Here is a 24255-nt window from a genome sequence, read left to right as displayed (position 1 = left end):
TACATTTACATCTTCTGGAGATATAAATAGGATGTAAAAGTGACTTTACATCCCCGAATTTACACTTCCCGCTGTGAATGCTCTAACAAAGATGCAACATGGCAGTGGTTAATTCTGAAAATTCCATCCTTCTATCATCTAGTGAAAAACTAAGATATATACCAAAATATCTAGCTAGCCTTAGGTGATTGGTCAAGAAGCCAATTTTGGTACTCTGGATGGGCAAACATTATCTAGTTGGAAGTCTTTGTCTTAACACACGTAAATGGAACCACAATTATAGGTCAGTGAAAGGTGAAAGCAACAGTTTTAACACAAAGTTAATTTTTTTTAATACTTTTAGGTCATGATTAATTATTAAATAGCAAGTCCATATGGGCCATATCATATATCTTTTCTTCCCTGAGTGAATAAATTTGTACAAATCACATGCCTCCCATCCCATACACCAGAAAAGCTCACATGCCAACAAAACTGGCTGAATTACAAAACTACAAATTAAAGGCAAAAGAATACAAAAGGCACCTATTGAAATACCCTCAGTACTAGTAGTAGTAGTACATATATATTCAGCGGCGGGTTCAAAAATTTTTCAACTGAAGTGCAATTTTTAAAAGCTAAGAACTTAGAAAAAAGAAAAAGACAACTAAACATCCTTGTAATTTAAACAATACTAATGTTATTCATAATTAATTAATTAAAAAAAGACAACTAAGCCTCTTCCTCCTCGAGTTTGCTACTAATCTTACGAATACAGAGAGAGCTAAATAAGAAAAAACAATTATTCAAAAAACAAAAAACAAAAAGAATAAACAAAATTGGCGTTTGCTCAAGGAAAAAAAAAATGCATTCAATTTACTTTGGATTGGCATACTTAAGAAGAAAAAAAAAACTCAGGATTCTTGTGATGCACACATACTTTGATGAAATTGGGTAATGTTAAATTGGTCTTTTATAAAGAGAATTCCTAATCCCACTTAAATAAATAATTCCCAAAACCCAATTGAATAAAGGGAACTCTCAATTAAAACTCAATTAAGTAAGAAATTATAGAAGCCCTTTGAAAAGCCCACGAAAATGGCCAGCTGTTTCCCCTTCTTTTTCTTTTTTTTTTTCTTTTTTTAAAAAAACCCTGGTCCAAAACGATGTCGTTTTGGCCAAGCTCGTTTTAAAAAAAACAAGCGCTGCGTGCTTTGCATCGCTTCGCTTGAAGGAAAGTGCCGCACAATTTTTAGCCACTCGGAGATAGCCTTTTTGATCTTATTGGCTTAAGCAGACCATTCGTGAGCAAATAAGATCAAAGAAAGCAACCTACAATCCCATCCATGCATACTAACTGTAAACAACCGATTTGCTTATTCAACAACTCTCTAATCAGTTTGGGCTAGTGGTTTAGGCATTTCGTCGAACAGATTGCGTGCGTCCAGTAGAGATGCAACTCCAGCAGTGTAATGGAGTTTTCGCCACCGGAGGTGCAGGTACACCTCCTTGCGCCTACACAGATCCGCCACTGTATATATTCACAAATCTCTTCTATACATTCTAACAGTATTTCTATAAAATTATAATACAAGAGTCATTTTGATGTAAACTACTTATGTTAGAATTATGATTATGAATCATTGATCTCGTCAAATATTTTCTTACTATATTGTAAATTAACATGATCAATAGTCAAATCCACCGTTATGATATATGTCAATACATACATTAGCATCAAGTTCGACCTTTATTCGATAACAGTAATTCGAACTTGAGCTCTCTTCTATTATAAAGTTGCTAGGTTAGAACTTAGAAGAGAGGATATTGAAATTATGGGCTAGGTGGGTAGAAACTGGGCCAAAGTTTGTGCTGCGGCAGGAGTGTGGGCGGCGCAATGATGCATGGGTTTGATATACCAAGTCAGAACTTGGGCATATGAAAACCTACCAGCTAACATGTGTAGGAAGGTGAGGGGCCCCGCGTGTCACGTGGACACTGGCTCAGTGCCCACATATAAGAGACAAACTAAGGCTGCTTGTAGAATCTCCTCTCATCCCCTCTCCACCAATCATCGTGCTTCTCCCACGTGGGCATTGGAGCCCCCACACCACCTTATGACATCACAAGACTCACCTGCACTTTTTTTTATTTATTGATTTTACTTTTCATATAAATATATAATTTATCGTCCATCCCTCCTCATGATTTTCTCTTATTTTAACCTTAACCCATCAGTCGTTTCAACATCTTTGGCTTTCTTGATTCCCAACTCTGCGTTTTCTTATGATCTAGCAGCTGCTTGCCTCTCACTCTCTCTCCCCCTTCTTTCTGCAACAAGTTGAGCTAGCCAGCCTCTTTCTGCGTTATTAGAGGAAAATATTAGGTGTTATATATTGGGATATATATATATTAACGAAGAAAAGTACTACAAGAAGATGGGCGATTCCTCTGCTTCATACATCCACATGGTAAGCTTGTTTTACTTCTATATAGCAGTATAAGCTGCAATTTTTTATGAATATTCTTCTACTTTTTTTGATCATCATCATCTCCATCTTATATATTTGATTTAATATATATGATCCAGTAGTTTTTCTGTTTTGAGAGTTTTTATTTATGAAGATCAATGGTGGTGACATGCATGATTATAATGATTAATCAGGTGCACCATTTAATCGAGGAGTGCATCATATTCAACATGAGCAAAGAAGAGTGCATGGAAGCCCTCTCTAAGCATGCAAACATCAAACCCATCATTACCTCCACAGGTCAGTCCAACCCAAATTAATTCCCCCTCTATGTATATACACCTTCTTTTTTTTCCCCGAGAAGCCATATAAGAGACTCGAACACAAGACCTTAGGTGCAGAGTTTACCGTCACAAGTCTTTATGTACACATAACATGCATGTTACACTTATAATTAAGTGTTTGCATGGTATTATTATTAAATAGTCTGTATAATTGCAGTGTGGAAGGAGTTGGAGAAGGAGAACAAGGAGTTCTTTGAGGCATACACAAAGAACAGGGAAGCTAGAGCCTTTGAGATGGAGATCACAAAGCAAAGGATCGAGAAGATGCTTTTCGATCTTTCGCAAAAAGACAGCTCCGACGACGACGACGATGAGAAGTAGTTTGATTTTTCATTCAAGACAACGACCGATAAGATGGCCCTTTTGGCTTTCATTGCTAGCTAGCCAATACCTATTCCTCTCTATGTAAACATCGGCGCAAAGGCCGCCAAAAAAACGACAGCAAATAACGACATGTAATATGGACGGCAGATACGACGTCGTCCAGCAGTCATCAATAGTAGTTGGGAAGTGTGATTTGTAAACCTGTTTGGTTCGTTTGGTGGCTGGGGTGGGTTGGCGTACACGTGGCAGAGCCCGCTGTGCTTCCATTGGCCTCCCTTGTGTGTGTGTGTGTGTGTCTCGCATTGCAGATGCTTTGGACTGTTTTGTAAATTTACTTGTCCAGCCTTTATTTATTTATCTTCATAATTAATTCTCTCGTGTGTGTAAATTTTTTTATATGTTATGTTTGGTCTATTTTCTCCCAATAATTTTGTTGTGTGTGGGTCATTTGGATATGTCGCTGTTGGTTCCCTTCGTTTTTGTTCGGTGGAGAGAGAGAGAGAGAGTGGCATTAATGTTTTAAAATACACCAAACTTTCAAACGTTTTAATGACTCTCAATCAGTTTAACAGTGTGAAGGTATTTAACTGTGACTTTCAAATAGTTTTAAAAAAATTTATGGTATCCAGAAACAGTGAGCAGACTGACCTGTTTGAATTCAAGATCTCAATGAACTTCGTTTTCTCAAAACGAAAAAAAGGTTGGGCTCCACTTTGGTATCTCATCTTCTCATCCACTTCCTTCGCCGAGTAAAAAATCTTGAATCATTTTCTTCATGCTTGCATCACGAAACATATCAATATTTTATTATATTGAGTTTTGCTCTCGGGACCCTATGTGTAGGTGCTACTTTATTATAGAGGGAAAAATGTGCCTTGAACCATAATCCGGGTAATAATTCTGGTAAATTACTGGGTTTTTCATTTGTATGAATAATGAAATGGTTGTTGGGTTGGAGTATATGTTTGCATATAATATTTTATAAAGTTGAGTGAAACACATCCAAAACACATTTACAATATAATAAAGAGGCTTCGAACTTCCTAGAAATTACAAAACTGCTATCACTTTCTTAAAACAAGCCCAACCTTAAGACCTCATAAAAAAGAACCCAAAACACTCAATAGAGCATTAAATTAATTTAATAATTAAAATTAAATTCAATAGAGCAAGCAGTCATTTTTTAGGTTTGTTTATAGAAATTAAATGGTGTACAATTTATCTATATTATTAGTGCTAAGAATGAGTATATAACTAAATATCTCTTCAATTTAATCAAACATTTGGTTTGGTAAAAATATTCTTTAAGTATAAACTAAGCCTATTAATCAACCATAGAAAAAAATAATTTAAGAAAACCTATAATCACATCTTTTCTCTTTGTTTTTTTTTTCAAAATGTGGAGCCTCATTTGGTGGATCGGTTTGAAATATGTTAGACTGTATAACATAATATATTGGATTGTTGTTCAATTTAATGAGTCCAATCTCATCATTTTTAGTCCAATTTAATTGAGATAATCCTGTTCAGACCGGACCACAAAACGAGGCGCGTAATTACAATAACTTCTCACGAATAGGACTTAGCACAAAGCCTATGGCAGTTTCTAAGGAAACTGCTGGACTGGATAAATTAGATATAAGCCCAACTCTGGATGAAGCCCACTTGAGGAAACAGCAAAAAAAGAGGACCAATATTGAGTTTGAAATTTTCAGCCCAAGGCCTGAAAGCTTACGTCCAATTTGATGACATATACGACGTCGTTTGGAGCCTAACTGGATCAATAATGTTGTAGTTTTGGACCGACGTGCGTAAACGGCATATTCTCAGGGTTTTGAACTTCTCCTGATTCTTAGTTCTCTTTCTCTTCTACTTCTTCCTCCTCCTCCTCCTTCTCTGCCACTATCCCCACCTTCATTCCAGGGTTTAAGAAAACCCTACTTCTCTCAATCCATGGAGTCTCTCGCTAAACTTCAACACCGTCACCAACCCTTTAACCTCTCACTCAATCCCCACCGTCCGTCATTCCCAAAACCAATTTCTTCCTTCAGACCCCCACGCTCATCACCACCTTTCAACTTCACTTCCCTCACTATCAGAGCCTCGTCCTCATCCTCTTCCCCATCCTCCGCCGACCCACCTCACCAAAACCCCCAAAACCCTAAACCCTCACCCTTCCAAACCCTAGCCCCTCTCGCCTCCCCTCTCCTCAAGACCACTTGCGCCGCCATAGCCGCAGCCGCATTCTTTTTCATGCGCTTCCACAACAGAACCGCCGTGGCCTCCCCCACAGTCTCGCCTTCTACTGTGGAGCCCAGAGAAGAAGTTTCGTCCACTGACAGCGTTACGGTCGAAGAGAAAGAGAGGCTCATTGAAGAGCAATTGAGCCAAAACCCCGACGATGTCGAAGCGCTGAGGTCATTGATGGAGGTTAGGATCAAAGCCCACAAATTGACCGAAGCGATTCAGGTGCTGGACCGCTTGATCGAGCTCGAACCTGAAGACTATGAGTGGCAATTGCTGAAAGCCAATGTTCATAGCTACATGGGCGAGTTTGAACTCGCTACCAGTGAGTTCGAGGAGATTTTGGCCAAAGACCCTTTGCGAGTTGAGGCCTATCATGGTCTTGTGATGTCTGCTTCGCAATCCCCCGAGAAATTGGAGAATGTGGTGACGAGAGTGGAAAAGGCAATGGAGGGTTGCAAGAAGCTGGGGAACAAGTCGGATGTGAGGGATTTTAAGCTGTTAATTGCCCAAATTCGCGTGATGGAGTCAAATTATTCAGAAGCTTTGAAGCTTTATCAAGAGCTTGTGAGGGAAGAACCGAGAGATTTCAGGCCTTATCTGTGTCAAGGAATCATTTATACTATGTTGAGGAAGAATAAAGAGGCTGAGAAACAGTTTGAAAAGTTCAGGAAGCTTGTTCCCAAGAACCACCCATATAAAGAGTATTTCGATGACAATATGTTTGCCACGAAGCTTTTCGGGCAGAAGGTGGAGAGGGAGAGAGCAGAGTCGAACATCTGAGGGAATTATGTTGCTGAATTTTAGCTCATTCTGGTGGCTGGCTTCTGTAATGTGGTGGTTGACTCTTGGTTTCTCTCTGCCTGTTTTTGGTTAATGCTTTGGCTGGTAGTGTTCATGCAAACTGTAGGTAACTTTAGTAGTAGTAGCAGTAGTAAAAGTATTCTTCAGACTGTAGAGCGTTCTGCAAATCGATCAGTGAAATTTAATATCTTGTTGAACCATTTTTGTCTCAGTATTTGAAGTTATAGATGGAATGAAATTGTTTTTGATCTGCCAATGCTGAAATGATTAACTTCCCTTGTTGGTTAATGTGTTTATAACTCAAGAGCATGCATTGATTATTCCAGTACGTCTAATTGTATGATTTCGTCTTTATCAATGGTACAGTAGAAAATAGAAATGGTTGCAATAATATTTAGTGATGGAAAATCCTTTGGATAATTTTGTTTCTTTAACTGAGATTAATCCTACATGACTAGTTCTGGTTTTCACTTGTGTTCTAGCTCTGCTGCATATTATACCTTCATAAATGACATAGGATGCAATTTCCCCCCATTTATTTCCTCTATGCAACTTTAGAATTATCAGCCCTAACTCCTCCTAAGTTTCGGTAGCCCTGCCAGTTATAGTCATGTTGTTATGCAGTCAATTTCTTGTCAGAAAAGCCTTAGTGCTGTTTTATTTTTTCAGTCATCATGTGTGGCCATTGATGCTGTACTTGGTTCAAAGTTGTTCCACATCTCATTAGGGGTTGAAGTTGGTGCGAATGTTCATAACAGGGAAGCTGTTCGTGATGAGCTGCAGTAGTTTGTACATGAGCATTTTCATATAACTCGGATGTGATCATTTGCGTTGATGACTCAGTTTGAGCTTTATACATAGCAATGTGGCAGTGGACCAGTTGTAGTTGTTATGTTGACAGTGTGTATGTGTATACACAAATTGCACATAACTATGAAGGTGGTGATGAAGATGTTGACAATTATGATATGATTGTGTGTGTCTATAATTTGTAGCATATTTTGGTATGCAGTATGGACTGGATCTATTCTGGAACAAATGCAGATTTGAATCTTATTGTTTTGTGCTCTCTGCTGCAATATTGTTCTTTCTTTATGTCATGGCAAGTCATTGGTCTCATCATTTAGTTAATGGCTAATTTCGCTGGTTTTTTTTTTTTTAATGTTTACCAATTGAATCAAAGCTGTAACTTCTGCTTAAGACTGTAGGCTCTCTACCTGGCTGGGGCAATTTAGTTCTTTGAAGTCTGCCAACATCAAATTGGCATGTGCGTCTGTGCATGCATTTTTGTGATGTGCGCTTTCCAAACCAGTATAACAGAGTATACCTAAACCTGCAGCTGCTATTCTACTTGGGTAACAATCACCATGACAAAGATGAGGCTTCTTAGGAAATGACCCACTACTGTAGTGGTTTGGAGCAATTACTCCTCAGGAAAGCTTTTGGGTTTGAGTTTCAGTATCTGTATAGTATATTATCGCTCATCTCAATAAGAAATATCCTAGAAAATAAAATAAAATGAGAGTTGTACAATAAAGCTTTGTTGGCCCATTAGATTTTAGTTAGCCCAAGAAGCCTACAGCAACAAGGCTAATCAATCAATCATCAAAGTGATATTGACAATTTGGACCATAGTGGCAGGGCCTGAAACTACACTGGTTTTTTCTTTTGGGTCTAATTAGTTCATTCAAAGAAAACCCAAACTCATGAAATACAGAGCAATGTCGGCGAGCAAACCACTGACCAGTGACCACCACAAACAAACACAGGCCAGCGGAAATAGAAAGCGAAAAACCAGATACCGAGCACGACGCAGAAGAGAGAAAAGACAAGAGCTAGTAACCCAGACGAAGAAGCATATATCTAGATGAGGCAAAGGCACCCAGAGGTATGCAAGTATAAGCATGAATTGCTTCCCAACTATTTAAAAATCTAATGTCCTCAATGAAATTAAATAAGTAAATTACATTATTGTTCTAAATCATTGTAATCAATTTCTCCCATTCATATGCATTGTAGGCTTAGTTTGCATGTAATTCCAAAACGTTGAGGACTATTTTTTTCCCTCAACTTCTTCACATTTGCCTAGGATTGAGCTTCTTCATGAAGTGTAGGATCAGGAGGTCGCTTTCGTTTTTGACCTTCTTCAGTTTAAACGCGTCTTGGGTTTGAATGTTGACTTTAGTTTCTGGTCGGTTTGTCTTCCAATGTCGACTTCATCATTGTTTGAAATGCGTCTGGTCCCAGCGGGAGCTGCGGATTAATTTGAACCTCAAAACTCCTTGCCAAACAAGGCGGGAGCTGACTTTTTTGGTCCCACCGTTGCAGTGTTACTGTCTCAAATTCTTGGTGACCATGCAAATTGCAATCAAGATATTTTCAATGTGATAAGATTTCTTCTTTTAAATGCATTCGGGGTAAATGAATGATACTTGGTTTTTGACCTGCTCTCTGCTAAGAAACAGATGGAGCATTCACGTAGTTCTCATGGTAGGCTGATTTTGTTTAAATTCTATCATGGGTTCATTCTAATTTTGTGCATGAGCACAGCTCTGGAATCTGCAACACTGCCCAGCACTAGTTTCGGAAACGAAACTGATCGTCTGGCTCTGCTAGATTTCAAGAAAGGAATCACTAGTGATCCTCTCCATGTCATGAGCTCCTGGAATGATTCCATCAACTTCTGCAGCTGGGTTGGCATTACGTGTAACCATTCCACAACAAGGGTCTTGAGTTTGAACCTGGAAGCTCAGAACTTGGGAGGCTCCATACCACCTTCTATAGGAAATCTTACTCATTTGACCTGGATCAACCTGGGAATCAACAACTTTCATGGCCAAATTCCTCAAGAAATGGGTCGTCTACGGAGCCTGCAATATCTCAATCTGTCTTACAATTCTTTTGGCGGGAATATTCCAACTAATATATCTCACTGTACACAGCTAAGTGTGCTGGATCTTTTTTCCAATGAGATTATTGGGGTTATTCCGGACCAACTGAGTTCATTGTTGAATTTAAATCTTCTATGGCTTTCTCTTAACAATCTCATTGGAACCATCCCAGGTTGGATAGGAAACTTTTCATCTTTGAATAGTCTTCGTCTTTCTCACAACAATTTTCAAGGAAGCATACCCAATGAGCTCGGTTGCCTAACAGCCTTGGGGAGATTCGTACTTGCAGGGAATCACTTGTCTGGTAAGGTTCCTGCTTCAATCTATAACATATCTTCCATATACGTTTTCAGTGTTGTTGGAAACCAGCTGCAGGGAGAGCTACCACCAAATGTTGGTATTACTCTTCCCAATCTTGAACTATTTCTTGGTGGTCGCAACAGATTCACAGGAAATATTCCTGCCTCGTTGTCAAATGCTTCTAGACTTCGGAGTATTGATTTTGGTCAAAATGGTCTCACTGGAACTATTCCTGCTGAAAGTCTTGGAAGTTTGCAAAGCTTAGTTAGGCTAAACTTTCGTCGTAATAGATTGGGAAGTGGGAAAACTGGTGACCTGAATTTCCTCAGCTTCTTGGCTAATTGTACTAGTCTGGAGGTGTTGGGTCTTTCCAGAAATCAATTTGGAGGTGAGCTGCCAGGATCTATAGCCAACCTTTCAACCCAACTAAAACATCTTACTATAGGGGGCAATCTGATACATGGAAGCATCCCTACTGACATTGGAAATCTCTTAAGCTTGAACACTCTGGAAGTGGAACATAACTATTTGGGTGGGAGTGTCCCTGATGGAATTGGGAAGCTTCAGAAATTAGGGAGACTGGTTTTGAATGTTAACAACTTTTCTGGGCCAATCCCTTCCTCCCTAGGTAACTTGACTTCATTGACACAGCTCTTCATGGAGGATAATAGGTTTGAAGGAAGTATACCTCCAAGTCTTGGAAATTGCCAAAATCTACTGATACTCAATCTTTCTAGTAACAACCTAACTGGTACCATACCTAAAGAGCTTATTGGGCTTTCATCCCTTTCAATTTCTTTAACCATTTCTAACAATTCATTGACTGGTCCACTACCATCTGAAGTGAGTGATTTAATACATCTGGCAGAGCTAGATGTATCCGGAAACAAGTTATTTGGTGAAATCCCTACAACCCTTGGCAGTTGTATAATGTTGGAGCGTCTGCATTTGGAAGGTAATGAATTTCAAGGAACAATTCCTCAATCTCTTCAAAATTTATCAAGCCTGGAAGAAATAGATCTTTCACGCAATAATTTATCTGGGCAGATTCCTGAATTTCTAGGCAAGCTTAGTTTTCTTAAGTATCTCAATCTTTCTCATAATGATTTTGTGGGTGAAATTCCTAAAGATGGGATCTTTTCAAATGCAAGTAGTTTCTCAGTTCTTAGAAATGACAAGCTCTGCGGTGGCATACCAGAATTACATCTGCATGCATGCTCCAACAAAAAGCCCCATTCATCTCGAGGAGTACTTGTCCCAAAAGTAGGTATCCCCATAGCATGTGCACTTGCGTTCATAGTTGCTCTATCATGCTTCATTGTTGCTTGTTCAATGATGAAAAAGTCAAGAGGTAGACCTTTGACTTCACGTTCTCATAAGGATTGGAGATTAGGTGTCTCTTACTCAGAACTGGTTGAATCAACTGACGGGTTCTCTGTGGACAATCTGATTGGTTCGGGCAGTTTTGGTTCTGTTTACAAAGGGGTATTCCCTAGTGATGGAACGGTAGTTGCTGTTAAGGTATTAAACCTTCAACAAGAAGGAGCTTCCAAGAGTTTCATTGATGAATGCAAAGCTTTAAAAAGTATAAGACATCGTAATCTGCTCAAGATCATAACTGCTTGCTCAACCATTGATTATCAGGGTAACGACTTCAAAAGTCTAGTTATTGAGTTCATGAAAAATGGAAGTCTAGACACATGGCTGCATCCAAGAGATGATGGGCAATCTCAAAGCAACAGATTGACCCTTATCCAAAGACTCAATATTGCCATTGACGTTGCGTCTGCATTAGATTATCTGCACTATCGTTGTGAAACCTTCATTGTTCATTGTGATCTAAAACCAAGCAATGTTCTTCTTGATGAAGATATGGTAGCCCATGTTGGTGACTTTGGTTTAGCAAGCTTCCTCTTGGAAAGACCAAATAATTCCCCCCGAAGTCGAACAATGTCAGCTGGTCTAAAGGGTTCGATAGGCTACATTCCTCCAGGTATGAATTTCTATCATTCTCAAATTTTCTATTCCTAAAAACTGATTACTAAGCCCAATTATGTCTATATTGATCAAAAGAATGATAACTGCATCTTTTCCTTGGGAATGAAGTATGAGTAAACTCTAAATTTCATTTGAGTGTACATGCTAATGTATGTATTGAATGGCAGAGTATGGCATGGGAGGGAAAGTTTCCATCATCGGAGATGTTTATAGCTATGGAATACTGTTGCTAGAAATGTTCACAGGAAAAAGACCTACCAGTGACACGCTCAACGATGGTCTAACCATTCACCAATTCACAGCGATGGCAATGCCTGACCGTGCTATGGACATAGTTGACCCTTCATTGATCATAGAAAGAGATGACTCGGGTTCTGACGATGATAGATATGTTAATGACATACAAGAAAGACAAATTACAAGATATCAGGATTTCAGCACAGTCGAAGGAAGAAGATTGGAGGAATGTTTGGTTTCAGTGATGCAGATAGGGCTCTCATGCTCTGCAACATCACCAGCAGAGCGAATGCCTATGAATGTTGTTGTCAACAAAATGAGTGGAATTAGAGACTCATATCTGAATGTAAGAAGAAGAAGCTAGCAATATACAAGATAGGGCTAGGTTTGTTATCTAATCTCAATCTATAAGCAAGAAATTATTTTAATAAGGATATTATGTATATCAAAGTCTGCGACTTAATCTGAGGTTAAATTCAGCATTTTGTAATGATATAGTACAAGAAGGGAAGAATGTTTTATTCCATTTATGTCCTTGTTTGTCTGTTTCATGATAAACAGAAACATCTATGTTTAGCGGTTATTGGCGGGGTTTAGCTGCTGGAGCTATAAAAAACTCATCTAATAACATAAAATTCTGAGTTTAGCTGTTTTGAGAAATTACAAACGACAATATTCACAATAAGCCAACAAGTTTACTCAAAGAAATTACTCAAAAGAAAATTGCTTAGTCAAGCGAGTCACAGTATCTGTTGCTTTCTAGACACGGTGGGAGCTTGACTCTAATTTGGTCTTCAACATTCTTTTCTATATATGAGTATCGTAGGGTTTCTTCTTTCTTATGCATGCATTCATATAAACAAAACACTTTCGATCCACCCAAAAAAAAAAAAAAAAAACACTTGGTTTCTGATTTGCTCTGTTTTTACAAAAAGGGATGGAGCACTCACGCACTACTCATAGTAGGCTGATTTTGTTTACATTCCTTCATGGGTTCATCATTTTATGTATGAGCACACCTTTGGAATCTGCAACGCTACCCAGTGCCAGTGCTAATGCTTCTGGAAATGAAACTGATCGCGTGGCGCTGCTGGACTTGAAGAAAAGAATCACTCAAGATCCTCTCCATGTCATGAGCTCATGGAATGATTCAATTCATTTCTGCAGTTGGGTTGGCGTTACGTGCAACCCTTCCACCAAAAGAGTCTTGATTTTGGACTTGAGTTCTTATAAATTGGCAGGCTCTCTACCACCTTCTATTGGAAATCTTACTTATCTTACTGGACTCAGCCTCACAAACAACAACTTCCATGGTGAAATTCCTCAAGAAATGGGTCGTCTACGAAGCCTGCAAGCTCTCAACCTGTCTCAAAATTCCTTGGGCTGGAAAATTCCAACTAACATATCGCACTGTACCCAACTAAGGGTGCTGGATCTTCGATTCAATGCGATTACTGGGTCGATTCCCGACGACCTCAGATCATTGATGAGTTTAAATCACCTAGAACTTTATAGCAACAAACTGACTGGAACTATCCCAAATTGGATTGGAAATTTTTCATCTCTAAAAGGCCTTCGTCTGACTCGCAACAATTTTCATGGGAGCATACCCAGTGAGCTCGGGCGTCTGACAAGCTTGGAGGTGTTCTCGCTAGCAGCGAATAATCTGTATGGTATTATTCCTTCTTCAATCTAAATATTTCTTCCATAAAGCATTTTAGTGTTGCTGTCAACCAGCTCCATGGAGAGCTACCACGAAATCTCGGCATTAATCTTCCTAATCTCGAAATTTTTATGTGTGGTAGCAACAAATTCACAGGAACTGTTCCCGCATCGTTGTTAAATTCTTCTAGAATTCAGATCCTTGATTTTCCTTTAAATGGTTTCACGGGGACACTCCCTGCTGAAAATATTGGAACCTTGCGAACCTTAGTTAGACTAAACTTTGCTGAGAATAGTTTGGGAAACAGGAAAACTGACGATTTGAATTTCCTCAGCTTCTTGGCTAATTGTACTAGCCTAGAGACATTGGATCTTTCTAGTAATCAATTTGGAGGAGAATTTCCACGATCCATAGCCAACCTTTCTACCCAACTAACATCTCTTTATTTGGGGGGCAATTTAATCCACGGAAGCATTCCTGACGACATTGGAAGTCTTGTAAACTTAACCATGTTAGCACTGGACTTTAACCATCTAACTGGTACAGTCCCAGATGGAATTGGGAAGCTTCAAAAGTTAGTGGGACTGTTTTTGAATGATAACAAATTTTCTGGACCAATAGCGTCCTCTCTGGGTAACTTGACTTCATTGACACAACTGTACATGTTCAACAATAGGTTTGAGGGAAGTATACCTCCAAGTCTTGGGAATTGCCAAAGTCTACTCGAACTCAACCTTTCTTATAACAATATAACAGGCACCATACCTAGAGAGCTTGTCGAAGTTTCATCCCTTTCAATTTCTTTGGACATTTCTCAAAATTATTTAACTGGTTTGTTACCACATGAAGTGGGTGATTTGGTAAATCTTGTGGAGCTGGATGTATCAGGAAATAAGTTATCAGGCGAAATTCCAACAACTCTTGGCAGTTGTATTATGTTGATGCGCCTGTATTTGGAAGGTAATGAATTTGAAGGAACAATTCCTCAATCTCTTAAAAGTTTAACAAGTTTGGAAGAAATAGATATTTCACGCAACAACTTATCTGGGCAGATTCCTGAATTTTTAGGCATGTTAACGCATCTTAACCATCTCAATCTTTCTTATAATGATTTTGAGGGTGAATTGCCAAAAGAAGGGATCTTTTCAAATGCAAGTCGTCTCTCAGTTATTGGAAACAATAAGCTTTGTGGTGGCCTCCCAAAATTACGTCTACATGCCTGCTCCATAAAAAAGTCCCATTCATCTCAACGACTACTTGCCCCAAAGGTAATCATTCCTGTAGCTTGTGCACTTGCATTCATAATCGCTTTGTCATGCTTCCTCATTGCTCGTTCAAAGGTGAAAAAGTCAAGAGGTGGACCTGCAGCTTCACATTGTTATAAGGGTTGGAAATCAATTTCTTACTCAGAACTTGTTCAATCAACTGGCGGGTTCTCTGTGGACAATCTGATTGGTTCGGGAAGTTTTGGTTCTGTTTACAAAGGAGTACTTCCTACTGATGGGAGGGTAGTTGCTGTTAAGGTACTAAACCTTCAACAACAAGGAGCTTCCAAGAGTTTCATTGATGAATGCAAAGTTTTAAGAAGCATACTACCACACCGTAATCTTCTCAAGATCATAAGTGCATGCTCGAGCATTGATAATCAGGGTAATAACTTCAATAGTCTAATTTTCGAGTTCATGGAAAATGGAAGTCTAGACTCATGGTTGCATCCAAGAGATGATGATGAATCTCAAAGTAAGAGATTGAGCCTTATCCGAAGGCTCAATATTGCAATTGATGTTGCTTCTGCATTAGATCATCTCCACCACCATTGTGAAACAACCATTGTTCATTGTGATCTAAAGCCAAGCAATGTTCTTCTTGGTGATGATATGGTAGCCCATGTTGGTGACTTTGGTTTAGCAAGGTTCCTCTTCGAAGCATCAGATAGTTCCTCTCAAAGTCAAACCATTTCTGCTGGGCTAAGGGGTTCCATCGGTTACATTCCTCCGGGTATGAGTTTCTACCACTCTTCAAAATAAGTTAATCGCCTTTTTTTTTCTTCCTATAAAACTCAAAAATGAGATCTAAGATCTAAAGATTATTTGACTGTGACATTCTAATGCATGTAATGAATGACAGAGTATGGCATGGGAGGCCAAGTTTCCATCTTGGGAGATATTTATAGCTTTGGAATACTATTGCTAGGAATGTTCACAGGAAGAAGACCTACAGATGACATGTTCACAGAAGGTCTAAGCATTCACCAATTCGCAGCCATGGCAATGCCTGACCATGCCATGGACGTAATTGATCCTTCATTGCTCGTTGTAAGAGATGATGCAGATGGTGATTATGAAATATACAACAATGACATACGAGCAAGGACAGTTAGAAGTTATCATGATGGCAGCCCTGTCCTTGCAACAAGATTGGAGGAGTGTTTGGTTTCGGTAATGGAGATAGGACTCTCATGCTCTGCAATATTACCATCTGAGCGGATACAAATGGATGTTGTTGTGAACAAAATGAAGGCAGCTAGAGACTCATATCTCAATTGAGAAGAAGAAGGAGAATAAGAAGCTAGAAATATTCAAGACAGGGCTAAGTTTCTTATCTGGTCTCAAATCTGTAGCCGCATCTATTTGCAAGAAACTATTCGAATAAGGATATTATATGTACCAATGTCTGTGACATTATGTAATGATGTTTTATTCTGTTTATGCATGGGCTTCTTCGTTTTGCTCGTATATATGCTTTGCTTCTTATTTTGCTATATTGATCTTCAATTAGCAGCTGGTTCTTGTGACTTCAGCATTTTATATACAGAGTATGGGAAGGATGTTCTATTCTGTTTATACCTTTCCTTTTTCTTTCTTCTTTTATTTTTCCATTGGTGGTGCCACTATGAAACCATGCTCCTAGGCTTGGGTATATTGTGAATGCTAAAAAGTAAGATGCATACAAAGACATTATCAAGGGAGCAAATTTCATGACCCTATTTTCATTTTACAAAGATAAACACAAATATACCGAACAGTTGAAATTTTCCCAATAGCAGAATCCTCGTAGCTGATGAGTTTATCCCAAGCTTTCTCTTCCTATACAATTTTGGTGGCCTCCCAAAATTACGTCTACATGCCTGCTGCATCAAAAAGTCCCATTCATCTCAACGACTACTTGCCCTTCATGCTTCATTCTTTCTCGTTCAAAAGGTCAAAAAGTCGAGAGGTTCCCTTGTAACTTCACATTCTTATCAAGGTTGGAAATCAGATTTATCTTAGAACTCGTTCAATCAACTGACGGGTTCTCTGTGGACTTAAATTACGTCTACATGCATGCTCCATCAAAAAGTCCCATTTTCTCCGGTGTGCGTCTCCATCAATTGTATAATTTGATTAGATGTCTTGCTCAAAATTCATCAACCTTGGGAGCCCCACTCACTCACTCTCACAAGTTGGAACCGCACACCAAACAGTCCTTAACACAGAGAATAGCAGACCATTGTAAGATATTTTTTACTCTAGACTAGAGGTGGCTTGTGGGTTTGATTACCTAGACTAGAGGTAAGGTATGAAATTTTTAGGAACTCCGATTACAGGCTTTAAAGTTTATTGTTGTTTGCCACTCTTATATTGTTAATAAGAGTTCTAAGCATCGCACCGGTTAAAGAAACATCAAAATCGAAACACGGTCATAGCATTGGGGTAAAGATTTCACAACGTGATGAGAACAAAAATATCATAAACTAGTTAATTGAAGCATCTCTCTTTACTAGTTAATTGATCCAAAACTTGTGATATTTGGTCAGGAAATGCATTTTTAACAACATTAGGGAGTTGCAGTCTGTCTTTCAAGACTCGCAGTACCACTGTAGTAAAGGCCCTGCAGATAGAAAATAAATAAAAAACCACTCCTCTTGGAAAATTGGTGCATCGATGGGCCTACGCATTATTCATTGTAGTGTTATTGCATTCAATCAAATCACAACCAACAATTTCTCCAATTCATATTATATCATGCAGGGCCAGCCATCTATGTTTAGTGACTATAACAAGTCAGCAAGTTAGTCATGACTCACGAGCACAACTTGATAGACACGGTGAAAGCTTGACTTTAATTTGCCTCCTCACATTACTAGCATTATTCATTGTAGTGGGATTTCTTTTTTTCTTTTTTCTTTTTTTTATTTAAAAATACCATGAGGTGTGTCCCCGCACCCGAAGGGTGGGATTAATCTCGGTCGGCCAAAACATACAAATTTAAGACTAAGAACACGTTGACTGTAAAGGACGGGTACTTCATTGTTTTAAAATTGAAAACACAACGAAAAACATGCTTTAAGGGTATAACTGCAAGACACCAAATTGAAATGAACCCTATGAAATAAATATAAAAGAAATATTGAGATAGCTAGAAAATGTGAGGACCAACCAAATTAGAGTCAAGCTTTCACCGGGTCTAGCACTAGCAAGGAATTTAAGACCAAATTAGTGTTGATGTGTCCTTGCATATGCATTGTCTAGTCCATTGGTGTGACCAACTTTTTTCATGAAGCAAATGAGTAGGCAAAATATCACTTAGGTTGTCAAAGTATAATTTTACCTATTTCATTTGCATACTCCTTTGGAGATGCTCTTACCACATCAACATTTTTATGTTTACAAAGGAAGAGGCAAATGGTTGACAAAATATACTTACTCTCACAAATAAGACAATATTGTCTACTTCAAAGTGAAGAGGTATATTGGACCGTACAAAATTTTATTTTTATATAATACAATTTTTTTTGTGCTATGTGAAATGCGGTAAATGTAAAAGATAAAAATAAATAATATAATGTTGCATTGCTTAATTCATTTACCTAGTCCATTGAAATAAGCAGTTTTTTCCAAAAAGCCATTAAATAAGCAGCATGCCACATCAGTACACTTTTTACCTACTTCGTTTACTTATATCGTTGGAAATGCTCTAGTGACTTTTCAAATCTTGATCGTGGTAATTGGTGAGTGGGCAGTACAAGAACCCAAATTGATGTCTAAAATCTAACACTTGACTTGTGTTTTTCTACCAGGTCAACAACGCCTGCCTTCTTACCCTCTGGGTGTTGTCCTACTCTGGCTCCTATTAAGAGACAGAAAGGTCCAGCCAAGACTTCTCTGTCGTGAGGAGATGGTGGAAGAAGGCAATGAAGTTTCCTGGTGTTTATACCCAAAATAAGCAGCCTATGAGAGCCAGACATGTGGAATAAAACCGCGCTCCACTATGGTAGCCTTCGGCACCATCCTTACCGCACCCGTGGCTAGGGCAACATTTCCTTCGGGACACATGGCAGTCCCACAATTGGAGTCCACAGTCCCACAACGAAATTCTAAACAACTTGCACACCTCCCAAGGTCTATAAAAGAGAATAACTATCCCAAAAAGGAGGTAATCAGAACTTACGATATACTGCCTATTGATCTGTAGTTCAACTTTACTAAATCCGTACTTACTTAAGCATCGGAGAGCCTTGGTGGTACCACACCGATGCCCTAGGTCTTACCGACCGTGTGCTATCTTGCAGATCGCACGCCCTACCGAGGCCCAGGGAATACCGAAGGCCCCATATCACTAAGTTACTGCGGGAAAGTGCGAACCATTTTTCTGCGTCAACACCTGGAAAGTGAAAAGCACTGGAAAATGTCCTAAACAGGACAAGCTGCACGGGGAAAAAGAACGACAGCCTCTATATAAAATTTGATTACACTAATTTTTTTAGTCTTTTTACTATTATATAAATATGAAGTAAATTACAAGGAAGATTCTCCGTAAATTTTGAAATCCTATATATTAAACATAATACTACCTTGTTGATACTGATAATTTAAGGTAGCAAGACTATCAATGATCATATTTGCTTTTCGATAAATATGACCAAAGGAGAAGAATTGATTTTATTTTCCTGGGGTAATTGTGTCTCATGTTTGGGAATGCGAACTTTTTTTTTTGTCTGTATTTGAAATTTGTATCTTCCTACTCCCTACAAATTAAAGGACATTTTCAAAGCAGTAATAGTCTAAAAAACGATACTATGAATTGGAGAAATTGTTGCTTGTGATTTGATTGAATGCAGAGGCCCATCTCAATTGTCCAATTTTGTCCAAATTCATATCTATATTTGGATTTTTATTTTTGTCTAGTCCAGAAAAAAAATATACTTCAATTTTTCCTTCTCTGTACTTTTAAACCGTCAATGCTAGACAGACACAGTGGGATCTTAGACTATATATGCTCCTTGTTATGCATTCCTGTAAACGAAACTCAGACTTGGTTTCTTATTTTGACAGCAAAAGAAGAAGAAGAAAAAAAAGGAGGAGAGACACAAACGTACTTGGTTTCCAATTTGCTCTGTTATTACAAAAAAGGATGGAGCACTCACGTAGAACTCATGGTAGGCTGATTTTGTTCAAGTTCCTTCTTGGGCTCATTCTCTTATGCATGAGCACAACTCTACCCAGTGCCAACGGTAATGGTTTTGGAAATGAAACTGATCGTGAGGCGCTGCTGGACTTGAAGAAAAGAATCACTCAAGATCCGTTCCATGTCATGAGCTCGTGGAATTCTTCCATGCATTTCTGCAGTTGGGTTGGCGTTACGTGCAACCGTTCCGCCAAAAGAGTCTTGGTTTTGGACCTTAGTTCTCTAAACTTGGTAGGCTCCTTACCGCTTTCTGTTGGAAATCTTACTCATCTTACTAAAATCAACCTGATGAACAACTACTTCAGTGGTGAAATTCCTCAAGAAATGGGTCGTCTACGAAGCCTGCAATATCTCGGGCTGTTTGATAATTCCTTCGGCGGGAAAATTCCAACTAACATATCGCACTGTACCCAACTAAGGGTGCTGGATCTTCAAATCAATGCAATTACTGGGTCGATTCCCGACAACCTCAGATCATTGATGAGTTTAAATAGCCTAGCACTTTCTCACAACAATCTCACTGGAACCATCCCAAATTGGATTGGAAACTTTTCATCCTTGGAAGGCATTGCTCTTGGTCGCAACAATTTTCATGGAAGCATACCCAACGAGCTCGGACGTCTGACAAGCCTGGGGGAACTCTTTCTTGGGCAGAATAATTTGTCTGGTATTGTCCCTTCTTCAATCTATAATATTTCTTCCATATACAATTTCAGTGTTGTAGCCAACCAGCTTCATGGAGAGCTACCACCAAATTTCGCCATTAATCTTCCTAATCTCGAATGCTTTTACAGTGGTGCCAACAAATTCACAGGAAGTGTTCCTGCATCATTGTTAAATTCTTCTAGACTTCGGTTGCTTGATTTTACTTCTAACGGTCTCACTGGGACACTCCCTGCTGAAAATCTCGGAAGGTTGCCAAGCTTAGTTTGGATAAGCTTTGCTGGGAATAGTCTGGGAAAAGGGAAAACTGGCAATTTGAATTTTCTCAGTTTCTTGGCTAATTGTACTAGCCTAGAGATATTGGATCTTTCTCGAAATCAATTTGGAGGAGAATTTCCACCATCCATAGCCAACCTTTCTACCCAACTAAAAGATCTTAGTTTTGGGATCAATTTGATCCACGGAAGCCTCCCTAAAGAAATTGGAAATCTTGTGAACTTGACCTCATTAGCAGTGGAGTTTAACTATCTGAGTGGTACAGTCCCTGATGGAATTGGGAAGCTTCAAAAGTTAGTGGATGAATCAGACATCTTCTGCTTCTTAAAATTACCAACATATCCAAACATAAAATTTGAAAGAAATTGTTTTAGAACATTGTTTTTAGTTAATTTCACCTAGGCAATTGTCTATCCACTAAAAGTGGAAGAGACAAGACAACTACCTCACTCTCTTATACTCAAACCTTATAGATGGTCTAAAAATTGCAAACTGCTTATAAAACATCGACAACTAGGGATGAGATTATATTGATAAAACTACAAAAACGCTCTCAAAACATTAAGGATCCAGTTCAACAGCTGCAAATATCAAGTCTAATTGTACAAAACAAGAAGAGCCACGGGATTCACAATTTGTAATGAACGAAAGCAAACCAAGAGCAGTGCACTACATACCTATTTTAAGCACATCCACAGAGCCAATATGTAATATACGCACGAGTTACTTGGCATCAACCGCTAAATGGACAATAGAATCCCCTGATGACCTAAACTGCAAACCAAATTTCAAGCTAGCTAGTAATTAAAACAATGATGACAAAATTACTTAGGTAAATTTTAAGTGCATATGTAAAACAATGATGCCTAGCTACGACTACTCTGCTTTCAATATATGTAAATTCCAAGGTTCCATTATGACTAAAACCCACTTCTCAGTTTTGTTTTTCTTTTGAAAGATTAATTGGTTCCTGATTGAATCACCCCAAAACTAATGTCTTGTTAATTTGCAATGGTTCCAAATATGTAGCATATGTTACAATTAATTAACTAAAGCCCCCCACAGTCGTCTTGCTAGTATAGTTCATGCAACCCATGATTTTAATACAGACAAAATCACAGGTGCCAATAAAAGAGAAAATCAGTAACAAATCAAATGCACAAGAACAGAACAATAGAATACCTTCCCTCTTATTTCTCTCCCCTTTTTCTTTCAAAGCTTCTCTTTCCTAAATTAGCAACGATAACATCAAAACCAAAAATACAGCAACAGAAAAACAAAAATAGTCCAAATATCAAATACCGACAAATTAAACCAATCCAAAAACACCAAATCAGAAACACCCAAACATCGAAAGCTTAGGGATTTTCATACCTTAGATTAAAGCCCAGAGAGGCAGCGAGATCTGAGAGAGAAGAGGATCTGAGTGAGATTGAGAGAGAGGAGGGAGGAGGTGGATCCAGAGTTGAGAGAGAGAACGAGATAGGGTTGATAGAGTGAGGAGTGAGAGCGAGAGCGATGACTTGCTTGCCTGAAGAAAGAAAAGAAAATTGAAAACCAAAATCTGAGAGTGTATACAGCTGTCAAAATTTTAGATGGCACTGTCTTTGTGTTGGTTCGTGCCTTACTGGAAATGATGGAGGGTTTAGGCACGATTTTCAGTTTTTCCATGCTTTATTCTCTACTTTATTCAAATAATTAGTCATGAAAATTATTAATCCGTATCCAATGACATTTTATAGGGACTGTTTCTATTATCAGTCTCCAATAGCATTCTATAGAGACTGTTTTTATATCGGTCTTTAATAGAGCATTTTTCTAGTAGTGAATACTGATGGCTTTTGGATGGTGTTCTCTCACTTCTCTCTGCCTCTCGGCTTCTACTCCGCAAATGAAGAACTAGCGTCCCTTTTATAATTGAGCAAGGAAGGCTTGAGAAGCCTTGGGATTTACTTCCAACGGATATGAGCCACTGGCAACATTATTTGCCCAACATCATCCTTTGTCTTTTTAATATTATAATGGTGTCATCATTGTGTTGGCAATGATTATCCACCTTTTGACTACACCGATAGTATTCTCTCATGGGCTGGACCCATGGTAATACACCAACAATGTCATGGCTAGCTTGGGTTCCAAGAAACATACCTTAGTCTAGAGTAATTCAAGTGGACCTCATCAGAGCTTCTGGATACGACTTTGTCAAAAAAGAACATAAACACAGAGGATATGACTTGGTGGAGCTTCAAAATTTTAATTTATATGGTGCTGAGATTGAGATTGTGGAGATCATTTATTTACAAGTGTCTTACATCTGGGTTTGGGAAATTAAAGTTAATCTTGTAGATTTTGGTAAAATGTCACCATCTCAATCTACAAGAAGAAGCTAGAAATATGCATTCACGGTGTACTCATGGTAGGCTGATTTTGTTCAAGTTCCTTCTTGGGCTCATTCTTTTGAGCATGAGCACATGTCTGGAATCTGTAACTCTACCCAGTAGCAATACTTTTGGAAATGAAACCCATCGCCTGGCACTGCTTGACTTGAAGAAAAGAATCACTCAAGATCCTCTGCATGTCATGAGCTCATGGAATGATTCCATTAATTTTTGCATTTGGGTTGGCGTTAAATGCAACCATTCCACCAAGAGTCTTGATTTTGAACCTGAATTCTCAAAAACTGGTAGGATCCATACCACCTTCTATTGGGAATCTTACTCATCTTACACGAATCAACCTCAGAAACAACAGCTTTCATAGCGAAATTCCTCAAGAAATGGGTCGTTTACTGAGCCTGCAGTATCTCAACCTGTCTCTAAATTCCTTCAGCGGGAAAATTCCATCTAACATATCACACTGTACACAACTGAAGAGGGCTTCATCTAGCTTTCAACGAGCTTATTGGGTCCATTCCAGACCAGCTCAGTTCGCTCACACTATGTGCGTGAGGTTGTAAGGAAGAGAGAGTGACTGAAGGGAATAGAACATTCTGCTGCTACACGTATGGGACAGAAATCTTTGCTCTAAATTCTTCTTTTCTTCTTTATCACTCTGCCTTCCAAAATCTCAGAAAACACTAACAAGGTGGTCGCTCTTTGGAGATTGTGGCTTTGGTTGATTGTTTAAATTGGGAAGGAACAAGTAATTTTTTTAGGGTAAGGACAAACAGAGCTACTCTGGGATAGAACTGGGAAAAGAATAACATGAATAGAGAAAGCCGCAACAAACTCACAAGGCTATCAAATCCAATATAGACAGGCTGTTCACCAGCTTCAAGCCACTCCGCAAGTGAATCTTGAAGCAAGGTCAAGAAAACAAAAAACAACAACATCAACCTTCGGTCCCCAATCTGCCAAACAAGTAAAACGTAGAGCATATCAGCAAATAATCAGCATACTGTATTCTCATTTGGTCAAGCTGGTCTATTTTCTTCCACATCAAATCATATTACTGACGCTTCTGCAATATTATCAGCATACTATTGACAGAACAGGAAGAAGCCCATGTAATAGGATATGCTTAATAATCCAAAACCACCATGAGGATTCTGAAATGACCATGAATCTCTATCACATCTTCAGAAAGAAATTGAAAAAAAAAATAGTCTGAGTAAT

The 24255-nt window shown here is 38.7% G+C and overlaps 4 protein-coding genes, 1 long non-coding RNA gene and 1 pseudogene across 8 annotated transcripts; 5 read left to right on the top strand and 1 right to left on the bottom strand.

Moving 5' to 3' along the window:
* Window positions 1-2169: 2169 nt before the first annotated feature.
* LOC103340015 (uncharacterized) lies at window positions 2170-3491 on the top strand. Its single transcript, XM_008243381.3, has 3 exons — window positions 2170-2450; window positions 2645-2750; window positions 2952-3491. The coding sequence occupies exons 1-3, from the start codon at window positions 2418-2420 to the stop codon at window positions 3113-3115; spliced, it is 303 nt and encodes a 100-aa protein (XP_008241603.1). The 5' UTR covers window positions 2170-2417; the 3' UTR covers window positions 3116-3491.
* Window positions 3492-4918: 1427 nt separating this feature from the next.
* On the top strand, window positions 4919-7238 carry LOC103340025 (protein SLOW GREEN 1, chloroplastic-like). The gene is made up of 2 exons (XM_089050006.1): window positions 4919-6272; window positions 6836-7238. The coding sequence occupies exon 1, from the start codon at window positions 5072-5074 to the stop codon at window positions 6143-6145; it is 1074 nt and encodes a 357-aa protein (XP_088906132.1). The 5' UTR covers window positions 4919-5071; the 3' UTR covers window positions 6146-6272; window positions 6836-7238.
* A 663-nt stretch (window positions 7239-7901) lies between these two features.
* LOC103341030 (receptor kinase-like protein Xa21) lies at window positions 7902-12122 on the top strand. Of its 2 annotated transcripts, XM_089050001.1 has the most exons (3): window positions 7902-8054; window positions 8717-11350; window positions 11523-12122. In XM_089050001.1, exons 2-3 carry the CDS (start codon window positions 8821-8823, stop codon window positions 11954-11956), a joined length of 2964 nt encoding a protein of 987 aa, XP_088906127.1. In that variant the 5' UTR covers window positions 7902-8054; window positions 8717-8820; the 3' UTR covers window positions 11957-12122. The 2 variants fall into 2 exon arrangements, with proteins under 2 accessions (XP_088906127.1, XP_088906124.1); XM_089049998.1 differs by lacking the exon at window positions 7902-8054 and having other exon boundaries at window positions 8376-11350.
* A 128-nt stretch (window positions 12123-12250) lies between these two features.
* LOC148921050 (LRR receptor-like serine/threonine-protein kinase EFR pseudogene) lies at window positions 12251-15819 on the top strand (annotated as a pseudogene). Its single transcript, XR_016124993.1, has 2 exons — window positions 12251-15253; window positions 15383-15819. The product of XR_016124993.1 is annotated as an LRR receptor-like serine/threonine-protein kinase EFR pseudogene (transcript).
* Window positions 15820-16919: 1100 nt separating this feature from the next.
* On the bottom strand, window positions 16920-22506 carry LOC103339303 (uncharacterized). Of its 2 annotated transcripts, XR_016125979.1 has the most exons (4): window positions 22016-22506; window positions 21824-21869; window positions 21319-21415; window positions 16920-17125 (listed from the first exon to the last, which is right to left on the bottom strand). It is a non-coding gene; the product is annotated as an uncharacterized LOC103339303 (long non-coding RNA). The 2 variants fall into 2 exon arrangements; XR_016125980.1 differs by lacking the exon at window positions 21824-21869.
* On the top strand, window positions 19523-21043 carry LOC148921049 (LRR receptor-like serine/threonine-protein kinase EFR). The gene has a single exon (XM_089044129.1). The coding sequence runs from the start codon at window positions 19523-19525 to the stop codon at window positions 21041-21043; it is 1521 nt and encodes a 506-aa protein (XP_088900255.1).
* Window positions 22507-24255: the final 1749 nt, after the last annotated feature.

This window comes from Prunus mume, linkage group LG1 (genome assembly GCF_029339155.1).
Source record: "Prunus mume cultivar Tortuosa linkage group LG1, ASM2933915v1, whole genome shotgun sequence".
NCBI lineage: Eukaryota > Viridiplantae > Streptophyta > Magnoliopsida > Rosales > Rosaceae > Prunus > Prunus mume.
This window is presented reverse-complemented; position numbering and strand designations above follow the sequence as displayed.

Bases quoted from the DNA above. Each gene is read 5' to 3' on its own strand.
- LOC103340015 (XM_008243381.3), top strand. From the start codon at position 2,418: ATGGGCGATTCCTCTGCTTCATACATCCACATG. The intron at 2,451-2,644 runs GTAAGCTTGTTT...ATGATTAATCAG, and splicing joins CTGCTTCATACATCCACATG to GTGCACCATTTAATCGAGGA. The intron at 2,751-2,951 runs GTCAGTCCAACC...GTATAATTGCAG, and splicing joins ACCCATCATTACCTCCACAG to TGTGGAAGGAGTTGGAGAAG.
- LOC103340025 (XM_089050006.1), top strand. From the start codon at position 5,072: ATGGAGTCTCTCGCTAAACTTCAACACCGTCACCAACCCTTTAACCTC.
- LOC103341030 (XM_089049998.1), top strand. From the start codon at position 8,632: ATGGAGCATTCACGTAGTTCTCATGGTAGGCTGATTTTGTTTAAATTC. The intron at 11,351-11,522 runs GTATGAATTTCT...ATTGAATGGCAG, and splicing joins GATAGGCTACATTCCTCCAG to AGTATGGCATGGGAGGGAAA.
- LOC148921049 (XM_089044129.1), top strand. From the start codon at position 19,523: ATGCATTCCTGTAAACGAAACTCAGACTTGGTTTCTTATTTTGACAGC.